General features: G+C 46.4%; 1 protein-coding gene across 1 annotated transcript in view; it reads right to left on the bottom strand.

Annotated features, from left to right (window-relative positions):
• Window positions 1-539: 539 nt before the first annotated feature.
• The window catches only part of C1rl (complement C1r subcomponent like), a 20,025-nt gene continuing 5,220 nt past the window's right edge, over window positions 540-15,344 (bottom strand). The window contains exons 3-6 of the mRNA XM_028754424.1: window positions 5,740-5,929; window positions 4,300-4,407; window positions 4,136-4,210; window positions 540-2,681 (exon numbers count right to left, since the gene is read on the bottom strand). Of these exons, the coding sequence (XP_028610257.1) occupies window positions 1,909-2,681; window positions 4,136-4,210; window positions 4,300-4,407; window positions 5,740-5,929 (1,146 nt within the window). The 3' untranslated portion in view covers window positions 540-1,908. The remainder of the gene's footprint in view (window positions 2,682-4,135; window positions 4,211-4,299; window positions 4,408-5,739; window positions 5,930-15,344) is intronic.

Raw genomic sequence — 15,344 nt, 5'->3', positions numbered from 1 at the left:
GGTCTAACCCCACTTCCACTCTGTCTTAACATCCAAATAAAATTTAAATCTGTATCTAGAGATAAAAATGATTACATAGATCTGGACAAATTATATGTATTTTGCTTTGTCAATATGAAAAATATATAATTTTTCATAAAAATAAAAATTTCAATAAGAATGATATAACTTATTACTTAAAATTTAGCCAGTAGAAAATAAGAGAAAAATTAGTCAAAATCACTCCACCTGAAATAACTTGTTTAGTATTTTTAGAATACTTTTACTTTAAACCTATTTATTTTTAAAAAGAATTTATTTTTTTGTAGTTTGTGTGCATAAGTGGTTTGCCTGGATGTATGTATGTGTACCTGTGCATGCAGTGTCTGTGGAGGCCACAGGGTGGGTGTTGGAAACTCCAGAATTGGAGTTACAGGCATTTGTGAGCTGCCATTTTTTTTTGTGATTCCATTCCAATGACCTCTTAACCTCTGAGCCATCGCTCCTAACCCCTAGATAATTTTTAATAGTCTTTTGAATTGTGCATAGGGTTTAAAAAGTAGAATCAACCATATTTATTTCCTGCTATTTATTTACTTATTTATTGGTTTTCAAGACAGAGTTTCTCTATGTAGCATTGGCTGTCCTAGAACTGACTCTGTAGACCAGGCTGGCCTTGAACCTCCCCCAGTGCTAGGATGAGCCACTACTACCCTGCTATTTTTTTTTAAATTTTTTATGTTAATTTTGAGATGAGATCAAAGCTGACCTTGAACATATATGGTCCTTCTGCCTCAGCCTCCCACGTGGCTGAGATTTAGTGTGTATTTCATGCTTAGCTTGGATGCTGCTGTTTTTTTCCAAAGATAAATTTAACCTTTGACAATAGAGCGCCTTCACCTCAACACTAATGTACTTTCTTTTTCTCTTTTATGGTATTCATTCTCTATTGTTACCGAACTCTAGCATTTTATTTTTGTCTTTTAGTGTAAATCACTCCAAATCTTTTCTACAAATTAAAGAGTTCAGCTTCTCAGGCTTGCAATGCCCTAGGTGATGAGGGTCAGCAGGAAAGTAAGAGCTGACGGTACAACCTTCACTGAAACAGGCGTCTGTAAAGCCGTGGAGCCCGGAAGGGGAAGTGGATGCTAAGGTAGGTCTTGCTGGCAACTGAGAGGAATCCCTGAGAGCCCTCTAGGCGGAATGAAGCCTCAGTCAACCAGCTGTGGGACTTCCGCAAGCCACCGGACCTATGGGAGCTTCCGTTTCCTCATTGTGAGACGTGAATGACAGATAACACACCCTATGCCAGCGAGAATTGGGTGAGACCACAGGCGATGCTCCTGGCTTACCGTAGATGTAAAATGAAAACAGCATTGCCAGGATTGCCTGTCGAAGCTGAGGTTGGGGGCGAAGCCCGCTGCTTTGCAGGTTTGAGGTTCATTGTAAGGGTCTCCCTTATATTTAAGAAACACAAGTCCATGAGTAAATACAGAAGAAACTGTCCATAACTGAGGCCGGGGAATTAGAAAAGACAAGCGTGGTGACGATGCCAGGTGTACGTGCTTGTAATCCCAGTGTTTGGGAGGTTGAAACAGGAGCATTGCCCTGAGTTTGAGGCTAGCCTGGCTACAGAGTGAAACCCTGCCTTGAACAAACAAACGTTCTAAGCAAAAGCTGCTTAGATTCCCAGGGCTCCCCTAGTATAAAACCCAGGAGAGCAGAAAGTGAGAAGGAGGAACTGCTTCTGATCTGGGACGGCAGCATAGGCTCGGGGAGGCGGGGCTTTCTGTTGGCAGCGGGTTGCTGAACCAGTGACTCAAATAGGGTCTCCTGACTTTGAATGGATCCTCACTCCTGCCGGTTCTTAGCTGGGAGCTCCTCAGTGCTGACTGGCTGGCTGGCTCAGCCAGCTCAGGCCTTCTGGCGTCAGTCTTTACCTTCAATCACCCTCTTAATCCAATCCATGTAGCTGAGTACTTTGGTGTAGAAGCCGTATCCCTTGCCACACCCGACGCCCCAGGATACGATGCCTGTGGCTACCCAGTGAAGAGCACGATCGTCCCACACCACATAGACGCTGCCACTGTCTCCCTGGCAGACACTGTTCATCCGCATCTCTTCCCCGACACAGAACATATTGTCAGAGAACACCTCAGTTCGCTGCCTCTGGTGGAGCCAGGCTTCACAGGCCTCCCGGGGAGCTACAGGCAACTTTGAGTATTTCAACTTTGTCGTTAACCACCCCATCTCCACACCAAACCCACTGACATAACCCCACAGGCCGCTGTGGTAGAGGGTCTCATTGTCGGGCAGACAGACTGGGAGGAGGTTGGGCCCCAGGGGGACTCTGTGCTCAAGCTCCAGGAGGGCGATATCCCCACTGAAGTTGTGGGACTCATGTTGGCGGTAGTCTGGGTGAACCACCACTCTACGGACAGGGTGGTTCCCTAGTTTCAGCAGTTCGTCTATGTCTGTGTGACCCAGAAACACTTCCACGCTCTGGTTCTTCCTGAGATAGATGCTATTCTTGGGGTAGATGGTATGGGCAGCCGTCAGGATCCATCTGTCACCCAGCAGGGCTCCGCCCCCACGACCGTAGATACTGGTGAAGGCTTGCCAGGGGAAGTTGCCCAGCTTAGCTCGGGAAGAACCAAAAGTGTTAGGGTTCTCGGCAATGGGGACAACTGGTCTTCCACAGACTGCAAGAGAGGAGGGTGAGAAGAGCGATCAGCAACTGTGGAGGTTAGGTTAGAGACCCGTGAGGTGCTGTGATCCGTGTGAGGAGGCTCCCGGGTGTGACTCTGCAGAGGGCCAGGACCTTCCAAGCATGTGTGTCACAAGTACTGATCTGAGCAGAAAATCAATCCTGACACTGTGAGGGCATAAATCATGCAAGGGACAGGACACTGAGGCCTTCTCCCCTGCTGCTGCTTCAGACATTTTTGAGTCATTTCTTAACGCTGATGGGGCCATCTCTGGTCCACGGTATGTCTTTTTTTTTTTTTTTTTTTTTGGTTTTTCGAGACAAGGTTTCTCTGTGTAGCCCTGGCTGTCCTGGAACTCACTCTGTAGACCAGGCTAGCCTCGAACTCTCGAACTCAGAAATCCGCCTGCCTCTGCCTCCCAAGTGCTGGGATTAAAGGCGTGCGCCACCACTGCCTGGCCCACGGTATGTCTTGAGTGCCTTTTGTCTGTTTTCTATGTCACTCCCTCATTTGTAACATCTCCCATGCCACCCACGCCCCGAACCCAGGCTACCTTTTAGTGTTCCATGGATCAGATTTTGTTGGGGAGGGGCAGGGCTTTTTCATTTGAAAATATGGATTTTGACAGGCATGTTGGTGCATGGATGTAACCCCAGAATTTGGGAAACAGGTTGAAAAATCAGTTCAAGATCATCTTTGGCCACATAGGGAGCTTGAGGCCATCCTGGGGTATGAGAATGTCTAGAGCAAAGAAAAGCAAAGCACAAGGCAACACAACACACAAAAGGAAGGAAGTGCTGTTAAATCGCGGATAACCCTGAAAGCATTGTGCTAAGGGGAGGAGTCAGGCATACAGACTCCTATAATGTATGATTCCACTTGTATGAAATGTCCAGAATGGACAAATCCACAGAGTAGAAAGTAGGTAAGTGGTGGAAATGTTATGGGGGAGTGGGGAGAAAGAAGTGGGGTGTATGTGTGTGTGTGCACATGCGCGCATGCCAGAGGTCAATCTTGGCTGTCTTTCACCAGGTGTGATTCATATGGTTTTTTGAGACAGGGTCTTTCATTGACTCGGAACTCACTTACTATGCTAGGCTGGCTGGAACCCCAATACTTGGATTAAAAATCTATTCATTTGTACATTTGAAAGTGTGTGTATGTGTGTTTGTTGTGTGTGTTGCTGGGGATTGAACTCAAGACGCCATGTATTTCAGGCACGTAATCTACCACAGAGCTTCCTCCAGCCATCTCTCTGAGACCGTTGGAGAATGAGGGGGGAGCTCCTTGCTTCTTATTTCCTGGGTCCTCTGACTTCGAACCTTCTGCCTTCACCTCCCTTTCCTGTCCCAGTGTTTCCTTTCACCCCATGTCCCAGCCCTCTCAGTGACAGCCGAAGCCTGCTGGCATCTGGCCACTGCAACAGCACCAGGAAGGTAGCTACTCACCTGGTACACATTCGGGAACCTCCTGTCCATCCTGTCTGTGCTTCTGCTTCCCCAAGGATGGGCAGCTAAGTGTCCCTGCAGAGCAGAATGAGGGGCAGTGAAGGATTGGGGTATCCAGACCCCCAATAGGATGGGTGCTCAGAACTCAGCAGGTGGGGGCTCACCTGTCTGTTCTGCCTCATAGCAGGGATCTTGGCAGTAGTTCTGAATCTTGGGAGGGTCAGCTCCAGGTGTGGTGACAGCCTCAGTGTACCCATTGGGTTGGTTCACAGCTGCGGGGAAAGAGCAGTTCTCAGGGACACATAGAGGCTTGCAAACTGGTGGTAATTCCGGGGACGACTCTGGCCATTTCTATAAGGTCAGTGCACAAGACTTAGCAAAATCCAAACTGTCTTTCACTGATTATGTTTTTTAAGACTCCAAGAGCTTGAAAGCAACTGTGAGAAGGGAACTGTGGAGAAGCTGGCCTCCCCAGTCAGAGCTGCCAGGAGTATTAATTAGCAAAACTTCTTTGGAGAGAAGTTAAACAACTTCAGAATTTAAAAATGCAAATGTACTATAACCTGGCATTTAAATCTCTAAGACTTTACCCTAAAGAAATTGTCATACATGTGCTCAGAGATGTGTGTGTAAGGATACACACAGCCACACTGTTGGTGGCAAGAAAGGATTCATGGCCAACTCACTAAGTATACAGTACAGCTATTGAGAAAATATTGTGTGTTATTAAAGACATAACAAGTCAATGCTCACCATATATATGAGAAATAGCCTTTATGACATACTGAATTTGAGGCTAGAGAGATGGCTCAGCAGTGACAACCACTTGCTACTCTTCCAGAGGATCCAGGTTCAGTTCCCAGCTACCACATGGCAGTTTAGCACTCTAGCCTAGGTGATCTGATGCCCTCTGCTGGCCTCTGTAGGTACAAGGTGCGCGTGTAGCACGTGCCCACGTGTGCGCGCGCGCACACACACACACACACACACACACACACAGTGCACAAACATATAAGCAAGAGAAACACTCATATACACACAATAAGAGAACATCTAAAAAGTAAGGCTATAAAAAGACATCTTGAACTTAAAAAATGGCAACGTCAGAACATTACGTACACAGCGCAACACACAGATGATCCCGTGGAGCTTCAAGGGTGTGTGTCTTTGAGAGACTATCTGGTAGATGGAAAGCAGGGCTATTTCTGGGAAGTATGATCAGCGATGAAGGCCAGACCTCAGAGGAAGTCTTACTTTCTACACCTTAATTTTAAAGACACTACGTGCAAATACTATTTTCTCAAAGAGTGAGTCACATTTCAAAATCTAGAATTCCACTTACTAACCTGGCTTTCTGATTTCTCCTCATCAATCTGTAAGCTTTACAGGGCCAGAAACCTGTCCTGGAATTAATGCCTGGAGCCAAGCCATGGCTGCCTCCTAACTGGGCTGTCCACTATCAAGGTCCCTGCTGGGACAAGGATAGAGTCAGGTTAGGTATCCCCAATCCCCACCTGTCACTCATGCTTCCACTTGGCTTTTCAAGGGGTCAGGGACCAGGGATGAGGCTCACAGAGGTTCCACACTTCAAGAGAGACCCTCACCTACGGCTTGGTAGAGAGCCAGGAAGCCTCTGTGGAGGTGTGTGATTTTGTTCTTGGAGGAGGAGTGTGCCTGGAAGGTCAGCCGCAGGCTCCTCCCTGAGGATACAAATTCCCTGTGACCAGGATGGCTCCCCAGAGAGGAACCTTGCTGCCCACACAGCCGGGTTGCATCTGTTCCTCTGGTTGAAATCTGAAAGAGCAAAGAGAGGACAGGAAGTGTGGGGCAAGTCTGTGCCACTGTCCGGGCCACAGGGCGCGAGGCCGTGTCTCCTTTTGCTCCAGCTCTGCTGGGAAGTGACGCATCTCTGTTGAGCTCAGAAGCTGTTCACGTTGAGATCCTCTGAAATAGTTTTTGTCTCACTATTGACCCCCACGTTTCTTCCAGAGTGACCATGTATTTGACTTTCTCTTATGCTTGCTATAATTACCTTGTAAACCTTACTCTGCTTTCCTTCTTCCAGAAGATTCCTTGGGAACCATGGGCTCTCTGTACTTCTCACTGGATTTAAATTCTAAGAAAAGACTATATCTGCTTTGCCCCAAACTGAGTCCCTGATGCTTGTAATAGACCCCTATTCCTTGGTAGCCCCAGACCTTAGCAGAACTGAAGCCATGATGGAAGTACTAATCAAGCCACAAAACTCAGCATGTAGTCAGCACCATCTGTCAAATAAAAACGAAGGCCTAGTCCATCTAAGTCCATAGTTCTGGCAAAGTCTCTAAGTGTACTAACCTTGCTTTTTGGCTTCTGTGGTTTTGCTTCTGGCTAACTGTTCTTGTTAACTGAAGTATGTCAACCTAGGATATATTTTTTTGTGCTTAAAAGCTCACCCTGAGAAAGTCTTAGGGCTACAATGGGGTTCTGAATACCACTGGCTGGCTAATTAAGACTTTCTATTGGCTTAAAACCATGCCTGAATAGTCTTTTTGGTGGGTGTTGTGATTTGTATATGCTTGACCCTGTGAGAGGCACGATTGGGAGGTGTGGTCTTGTTGGAGGAAATGTCACTGTAGGGGTGGGAGATGAGACCCTCCTCCTAACCACGTGGGAGCCAATCTTCTCCTATCAGCCTTCAGATGAAGATAAAACTCTTAGCTCCTCCTGCACCATGCCGCCTGGATGCTGCCATGCTCCTGCCTTGATGATAATGGACTGAACTTCTGAACCTGTAAGCCAGCCCTAATTAAATGTTGTCCTTATAAGAGTTGCCTTGGTCATGGTGTCTGTTCACAACAGTAAAACTCTAAGACAGAGGGTATCCTACAACATTTCTGGAGGTTCCGCTGAGATCCTCAGAGACCAAACCTCAAGATACCAGGGGTCTCACTCAGATCCCCTTAAAGCAGGGAAGAGTCCAGTAGTCAAAGGGCTCCTAGGGAGTGTGCAGTCTAAGATGTCCTAGGTCTCCAGGACTCCCTTTGGTCAATGGCTGCCTAAGGACACTTTGGAGGGGTCTGATACCTCTACCCCCAAAGAAAACAAATTAGAAAGTTACCTGATCTATCACGTCCAGAGGTAAGTGTGGTTAAGGTACCTTCTATTTGGACATATAGGACAGGTCGCATATTGCCCCTGATCCAGAGAGATGTTGCTGGGTCCTTCTGTCTGTTCAGGTGTAGAAATGTGTGGTGCGTCCTCTCTCCCTGGTTTCTTTACTGAGTCTCTTTCTGTCTCCCTCTGTCTCCATCTCTCTGTGTCTCTCTCTGTGTCTGTCTCTGTGTGTCTGTTTTTGTCTGTCTGTCTCTGTGTGTGTGTGTGTGTGTGTGTGTGTATATATATATATATATATATCTGTATGTCTTCCTATATGTTTCTGCCCATTCTGTTTCTCTGTATTGACTTTCTGTGATGTGAGACTTTCCATGCGCACCCTCCATCCCCAGCTTAAGAACTGTGCCTCTTACTGGGGACCCAAATCCTTTGCCTCTATCAGATCACCCAGACAAACAAACAAACAACAACAACAAAACAAAAAACCAAAAACTAAAAAACCACAAATCAAAACCAAAACCAAAGTCCTCCAGCTGCTTCACTCCCAGAGTGCTTGCTTGTTTTCTTACTGACTCCTGCTTATGGTCTAGGTCGGTTTGGTCCCTGTGTGGAGGTGGGGAGGACTGGACCTCTCTTGACCAGGGAATCTCTGCCATTTAAACAGAACGCAGACCCAGACAGAGAAATACTTCCCCTGAGATGTACCTTCCCTCAGGTCCCCTGCCTGCTCTAAGTAGTCCCAGGGAACAGGAAAAAAGAAAGTCCACTCCGTCTGCTTTCATGATTTGTTCCTCATTTTCAACCAATAATCCATATAATTGGAAAACTCAAAATCTACCATTCTCTGAAAAAAATTAGAAAAACTGCCCCTGGGCCAGGCAGGTTGAATAACTGCTGGACAACGCAGCTTGAATAGAATGAATTTTCCTTTGTACTCTACTCAGACCAAGGAGACTTTACACAATTTTGTCTAGGTCCTTTTTAGAAGAATTATTAAAGACAGCTGCTGAAAAGATTTCCTTTGTCATTCAGTCATCCCCATATATTAATAAAAATGCTATAAAAAGTTAAAAAAATTAAAGTGATAAATTGGTTCCAGTTTCTGAATGTAGTTCAAAAAGTGTAGTAGTTTGAATATATTTGGCCCAGGCAGTGACACACTGGGAGGTGTGGCCTTGTTGGAGTGGGTATGGCCTTGTTGGAGGAAGTGTGTCACTGTAGGAGTGAGCAATGAGACCCTCCTCCTAGCTGCCTGGAAGACAGTTTTCTCCTGTTTACCTTTGGAACAAGATGTACAACTCTTAGCTCCTCCAGTGCTATGTTTGCCTGGACGCTGCCTTCCTGCCTTGATGATAATGGACTGAACCTCTGAACTGTAATCCAGCTCCAATTAAATGTTTTTCTTTACATGAGTTGCTTTGGTCACGGTGTCTTTTCATAGCCAAGGAAACTCTAACTAGAACAGTGTTTAACAACAAAAAACTGGTTGAGAGACTAGACCTTCTGCATAATCTGAAAGCCACCACCACCTCTGATGGTGAGATGTGATTAGACGTCCAGATATACAGCCAAATTTTGGTATCTTACCCTCTGTCAGAAGAGTGTCTCCGAGCTGCAAGTTTTCCCCCTAATCAAAAGATACAGTTGGACTATTGCCCAGGCTTACAATAAAGATTCCTGGGGGTATGGGCAGAAATCAACTCCCCAGAACTGGCCCAACACCAACTTCTTATAATTGTTCAACTAACTAGTTCTGCTACTTTCCTGGTCCCTGCTGCCAGAGTAAACAATATCCAGTGACCTGGTTGGGGCAGGGGTGGGGGTGGGGAATATAGAGAAAAATTGCAGTCCATATTGCCTGGCTTGGAGAAACAGGCATATGGTGTCTTGCAACTCACTCTGGAATATATCTCTCCTGCCTGTGAAGAAACCTAAGACCTCTGATTCTCATGAGTCTGGTTTTTGCAGAGAAACAGGTATATATCTTTAGCCTCCCATTGGCAGAGGTGAGCCAATCCGTCTCTACTCTTTGATGGACAGGCCCAGAGGGAGGTTAGAGTGGGCAACTTATCTGGACCCTGTTTGATGAGACTGTAAATGTGTTCCTCCTGCCCTTCCGTCAGAGGATCCTGGGACTGGATCATGTAAACATGAATAAATAACCACCTTCTAGTCTCTAAAACTGAATATGAAACAAGACTTGCAGACCCTGGGCTACACTATGTCAGCTAAGGACACCCAGCTTTGTACATCAGAGGCTACCTACCTTTCTTGGCTACCAGTTGAGGGAAGGCAAAAGGAGCCTGTCTCAGAGTAGATTGCTGCCATCCTTTGGATCCCAACTCCACAGACAAAGATGGGTTCAAGAGATCCTGGGTGCCATCAGGTATTGCTACCTCTGGATACCGGAGTTTGCAGATAGAGCAGGCCTCTGTGCCCCAGTACATGGCAGGGTAGGGGGCACTGAGTCCTTAATCTGGACTGAGACTAGACAAAAGACTAAAAGTCCCTCTGATTTCCACTCCAGTCCTAGCACTTCCAGGTGCCTCTAAACCTTTTCATCTGTTTGTCCATGAACAAAGACGTTACAAGACAGTTTTAACCCAGACTCTGGGGACCATGGATATGTTATGTGACATACCTGTCCAAACAAATGGGCCCTGTAGTCACAAGATGGACTCATAAGCCACCTGTGTAAGAGCTGTGGTGGTTACTGCTAGGCTAATGCCAACCAACCAACTAACCAACCAACCAACCAACCAAGATAACTCTGGGTCAGGATCTTATACTCACAGTATCCCATGCAGTTGAGATGCTTCTCTGAGGAACACCAGAATGCTGGCTGTCTAATGCCTGTGTGACCCAGTACCAGGCCTACTCCTGGGCCACTTTTGAGTCTAGTTTGAGAAACCCACCGCTATGCATCCTGCTACGATCTTGCCTGATATCAACCTATAGATACTTATCTATGACTGCCACAAGATGAAAAATGAAACCAGGTACTTGGGAGTTGTAGTAATTACTTTAACTGAGATGACTTAGGCCCAAACCAGGTACCTCAGGCCAGAGAGCAGAACTGATCCGTCCGACCCAGTGGGGAAAAGGCAAGCTGACCTCTATGTGCATGGACAATTGGTATGCTTTTACTACGGTGCATGTCCACAGTATAATCTATGGGGAAAGAAGGTTTCTCAACACTGGGAGAAGGACATTAAAAACAATGAGAAAATCCTGACCCTCCTGGAGGCCATTTGGCTTCCTCCATGAGTTGGTATCCTCCACTGCCAAGGACATCAAAAAGATAACTTCTCTGAGGCAAGAGAAACTGGGTTGCTGATCTGGCTGTCTGACAAGGCAAGTGACTCTAAACAAGTGGGGCCTCTTGATATTCTGATGACACATCCCAACCCAGTGCTGCCTGCAACTCCATGGTACAACCAAGCGGACACAGAGGATGCAGAAAAATGGACAGCTGGAATCCACGGGTTGATAGAGGACACCAGACGGAAGACCGAATTATGGAGTCATTACAATTAAGATTTTATCAGGTCTGGGGGCCCTTCCACTCTCTGCTCACTTTACCTCCTCCTGAGCCTTATGTTTGATATGAATACAGACATGGCCATGGTCCAATTCCCAGTGCCCTCAGGCCTGGACTTAGGAGTTGAGAAAGACAGATACTGGGAAGGCGTTAGCATGTGACTACAGACCAGCATCTCACATCCATCTTGACGTTTGCTCACTGATGGCCTGCTTTAAAGGTTTGGTAGTATTGAAAAAGAGATGTGGGGGTTTACCTTTTCAGTTGGGAATTCAGAGTTTACAATTTTATGCATGCCCTGTGGGTGGGCCCCCTAGTTACAAAGAGCTAGGGAGTTTCCATTGCAAAAATTGGGGTTGTGAAACAGAGGCTTCCTGGAAAATTTCTTAAGATTCTGGTTCTTTGGGAAACAGGGAAAACTTGGGGAATCAGACTTTAATGCCACAGGAATGGATGCTAGGCAAAGATTTAAACTGCCCCTCAAGGTTCCCAGGCCTTTGGGTCCCACACATGCCAAGGGCCCAACCAACACCCTCCACCATTCCTGCACTTCCCCCCACCATCCTGGAAGCCAAGGGATCTCTATATACATTTGCCACTCTTTTTTTTGTTTTGGTTTTTCAAGACAGGGTTTCTCTGTGTAGCCCTGGCTGTCCTGGAACTCACTATGTAGACCAGGCTGGCCTCGAACTCAGAAATCTGCTTGCCTCTGCCTCCCAAGTGCTGGGATTAAAGGCGTGCGCCACCACTATTTGCCACTCTTGATAAGGCCCACCACTTAATTATTCCCAGACAGAAACTGGCCGGGATTGCTGGTTATGCTTAGGCCCCAGCCCCTGTGTGCCTATAAAGATAGGAACGAACCAGACTGTTGTCAGCCATTGACTAACAAAACTCACTGTGATTGGAGGTAGCTCAGATTGATGTCAGAGTACCTACCACGTTCTGGTACTTGTCTAATACACAAAACCTTTTACCTAGCTACTTGCCCTTATTCTGATGCCTGCTGCCCCGCCTTGCGGGTTAACCCATCTGGACAATAGCCATGTAACTATGACCCTGAGACTACGTTGTTGGTATGTACTAATGGTTTGACTAAATGTGCCTCTTCTAATGCTTTCCAAACTGAGAAAACCCTTTTCTGAACCTTAGTACACATTCTATCTCCAGTTTATCCGTATAATAGGAGAGGGGGAAAAGTACATTTTGATATGGACCCCATACTATTAGAGAGAGAGAAAGAGAGAGAGGGAGAGAGAGAGAGAGAGAGAGAGAGAGAGAGATAGATAGATAGATAGATCTGTCTTTGTTGCATTCCTTGTTGGGCTGGCATCATGGGAGATAACAAAACAAAACAAAACAAAACAAAACAAAACAAAACAAAACAAAACAAGGGCTGGAGAGATGGCTCAGCAGTTAAGAGGTCCTGAGTTCAATTCCTAGCAACCACATGGTGGCTCACAACCATCTGCAATGGGATCTGATGCCCTCTTCTGGTGTGTCTGAAGAGAGCAATGGTGTACTCACAGACATTAAATAAATCAATAAATCTTTAAAACAAAACAAAACAAAAACTAAGTATACAGGCTGATCAGGACCTAGAGGTATTATACCTTTCTATTTCTGAATTAAAACAACAGTAGATTCTCTGGCAGAAGTGGTCCTCCTACAGAAACGGAGAGGCTTACACTTAAATGTCTCATGAGATAAGGTGGACTGTGTATTACTTTGAGAGAAAGCTGTTGTTTCTATGCTAATTGATTAGGAGTAATTAAAAAAAAAACCTTGCATGTTTCGAAGGGAAAAACTTCGAAAAGAAAAAGAGACGAAGATACAATAAAATAATTTGTACCCGTCTCTGTTCTCTTGGTCCTTCTGGCTAGCTACATTGCTACCAGCACTGGCTGGGCCTTTAATTCTTATTCTGGTTGGATTAACAGGAGGGCCAATGGATCTTAAGCTGTACAGGCAATTATGTGTCACTTTGGTTAGATTAGTGGTCCTTGGGAGTGACTATACCTCCTCTTTACAGCCGGGTGAGTCCATGATTTAACTCATTCACAAAAACCAGGTCCTCAGACCTTAGCATGACCGACTCACGATAGAAATGCCATTCAGGCCCGTTCAGGCTGCAGAACTCAGCATGTAGAGAGCATCCCCTCCTGCAAACAAAACTGAAGACCTAACCCATCAAAGTCCGTAGTTCTGGGAAAGTCTCTAAAGTTTTGCCTTTTGATTTTTTGTAGTTTGGCTTCTGGCTAACTGCTCTTGTTAATTGAACTATGTCAACCTAAGATATATTGTGCTTAAAAGCTCATCCTGAGAAAGGCTCAGGGCTACACTGGGATCCTGAACACCCAGTGTAATAGCTGGCTGGCTAAGACACTTTCTATTTGCTTAAACCCGTGTGTCTGAGCAGTCTTCTCCGGTGGAGACACAACAGTGCCCAGCACAGGGCCTCTCGTGCCCCAGCCTTGAGTCAGAGTTACGCACAGTAGGTCCCAAGCTGTCACCGCCCGATTTTCTGAGTAACTTTCTACAGCCAATGTGTGTGAAGCAATGAGACCTGCTGTGAAGACAGCTTGGGCCCCATGCCCTTTCTAGTTTCTTCATGGTACTCATGGGGTACCCTTCCCCTTGCTCTATCCACTCTACAGGAAACCCTCACTCCGTGAGAATCCAAAGATGAAATACATATGATATGGTTATACTGGAGACTGGATATTTATGCTTAACTTAGTAAAATTTCCCTGTGCAGATTGGGCTTATGATGAAATCCAGGGCCGTGTGGATTCCAGGCAGGTGTTAGACCCCAGCCCTTGGTTTTGGAGATAGGACGTCTCTACAAAGCCTTGGGTAGCCTCAAACTTTTGTGATAACTCACATTTCTTAGATGATGCTTCTGCTCCGTCCACTTCCTTCTGTCCTTCTCTTCCACCTCCTCCTCCCCTCCTCTTCTTTTTCTTCTTCGACACTGTAAGGCTGGCCTCAAATTTGTGGTCCTCATGCCTCTGCCTTCTGAGTGCTGGGATTACAGATGCATATACTACCACATCTGGTTTCTATCTTGGTTGTTTTACTTTAGGCAAAGTTTCACGACGTAGCCCAGGTTGGCCTAGAATTCAGTATGTAGCCCAGGCTACCATGCTGGGCTTACTCTCGCACCCTGTCAGTTCTCCATTCCCCCATTCTCTTGAACACAATTCAAGTTTCTTCACGACAACATCATCCAGTCTGGCTGTCTGCGGTCACACTCACTGAGAAGTTGACAGGAAAACATCTCTCAATCACCGCAGATTTCTTGCTCACAAGTGCTCGATACTGATCTTTCAACATGAACAAACGGAACTCCTCACATTTAAGAGGCAGAAACATCTCGGCTGATTGACTTGAGTATGAACCCTTTCTCCCCTTCCCCTGCCCTCCTCACTCCTTTCCTTATCTTTCCTTACCTTCCTAGCCACTTCCCCTTCCCTTCTTCCTTCCTTCCTATGTTTTATGTTCTCTCTGCCTGCATGTGTGTGTGCTGTGTTGAGGACAGAGGTCAGCACTGGATGGTCTCCTTCATTTCTCTTCATCTTATTTTCTGAAACAGGGTCTTTCACTGAGCCTGGAACTTGCCCTTTCCTCGAGGTTGGCTGGCCAGTGAGTTCCTGAGTCACCCGTTTCCCTGCCACAGCCCCTCTGGAGTGCTGGGGTTGCAAGAGTGTGCCGCCATGCCCAGCTTTTGCATGGATCACGGGGATCTGAACTCAGGTCATTTTGTTCGTGCAGTGAGCACTTTACCCTCTGAGCCATCTCCTAGTCATTTTTATTTTTCTTTATTTGTAGGAAGCCGCTACCGCCGTAGTGCCTGCGGCGAGACCAATCGCTATTACAAGATGGCGCTGACATCCGCTGCCCATCCCGATAAACAAGCTGTTGCGCATGTGCGGGAAGTGAGCGTGCGCCAAGTCATAGCCCACCCCCGGGGCGTTTTTGGCGGGTAACGAGTAAGCAGCCAATCAGAAATGAACACGCCCCTCCAGGGGTATATAAGCAGTGCCTTTTCGGGCCCGGGGTCTTCCTCCTTTCATTAACAATAAACGTTTGCTGAGGAAGGATCCTGGTGTCCGCGTGCGTCTTGCTGGCGAGACCATTGTGCGTGGCACATTTATTAGTTCTCAGTCAGTGTCTACATAGCTCAGGCTAGTCTTGTTGTATAGCCGAGGCTGGCCTTGAATTCCTGATCCTCTTGTTTCTACCTCCTTAAGTGCAGGGATCACAGGCATGTAGCATCATGCCTGGCTAACCCTCTAGTTTCCTTTTCACGTTTTCTCATGAACTTCACGAACTGTCTGATAAATGAGATTACTCAGGCTTCTAACTAGTAATGTAGAGTCAACATATAACTGAGAGCCATAGACTCTTATTAAATGTAGATTTTGTTCTTAATCAACTCCCTGTGGGACACGGGACTTTCTTTTCTTTGTGTGTGTGTGTGTGTGTGTGTGTGTGAGAGAGAGAGAGAGAGAGAGAGAGAGAGAGAGAGAGAGAGAGAGAGAGAGAGAGAGAGAGAGAGAGAGAGAGAGA

The sequence above is a fragment of the Grammomys surdaster genome, unplaced genomic scaffold (assembly GCF_004785775.1).
Source record: "Grammomys surdaster isolate TR1022 unplaced genomic scaffold, NIH_TR_1.0 126013, whole genome shotgun sequence".
NCBI classification, from domain to species: Eukaryota; Metazoa; Chordata; class Mammalia; order Rodentia; family Muridae; genus Grammomys; species Grammomys surdaster.
Note: the sequence above shows the minus strand (reverse complement) of the source record. Positions and strands in the feature narration are given on the sequence as shown.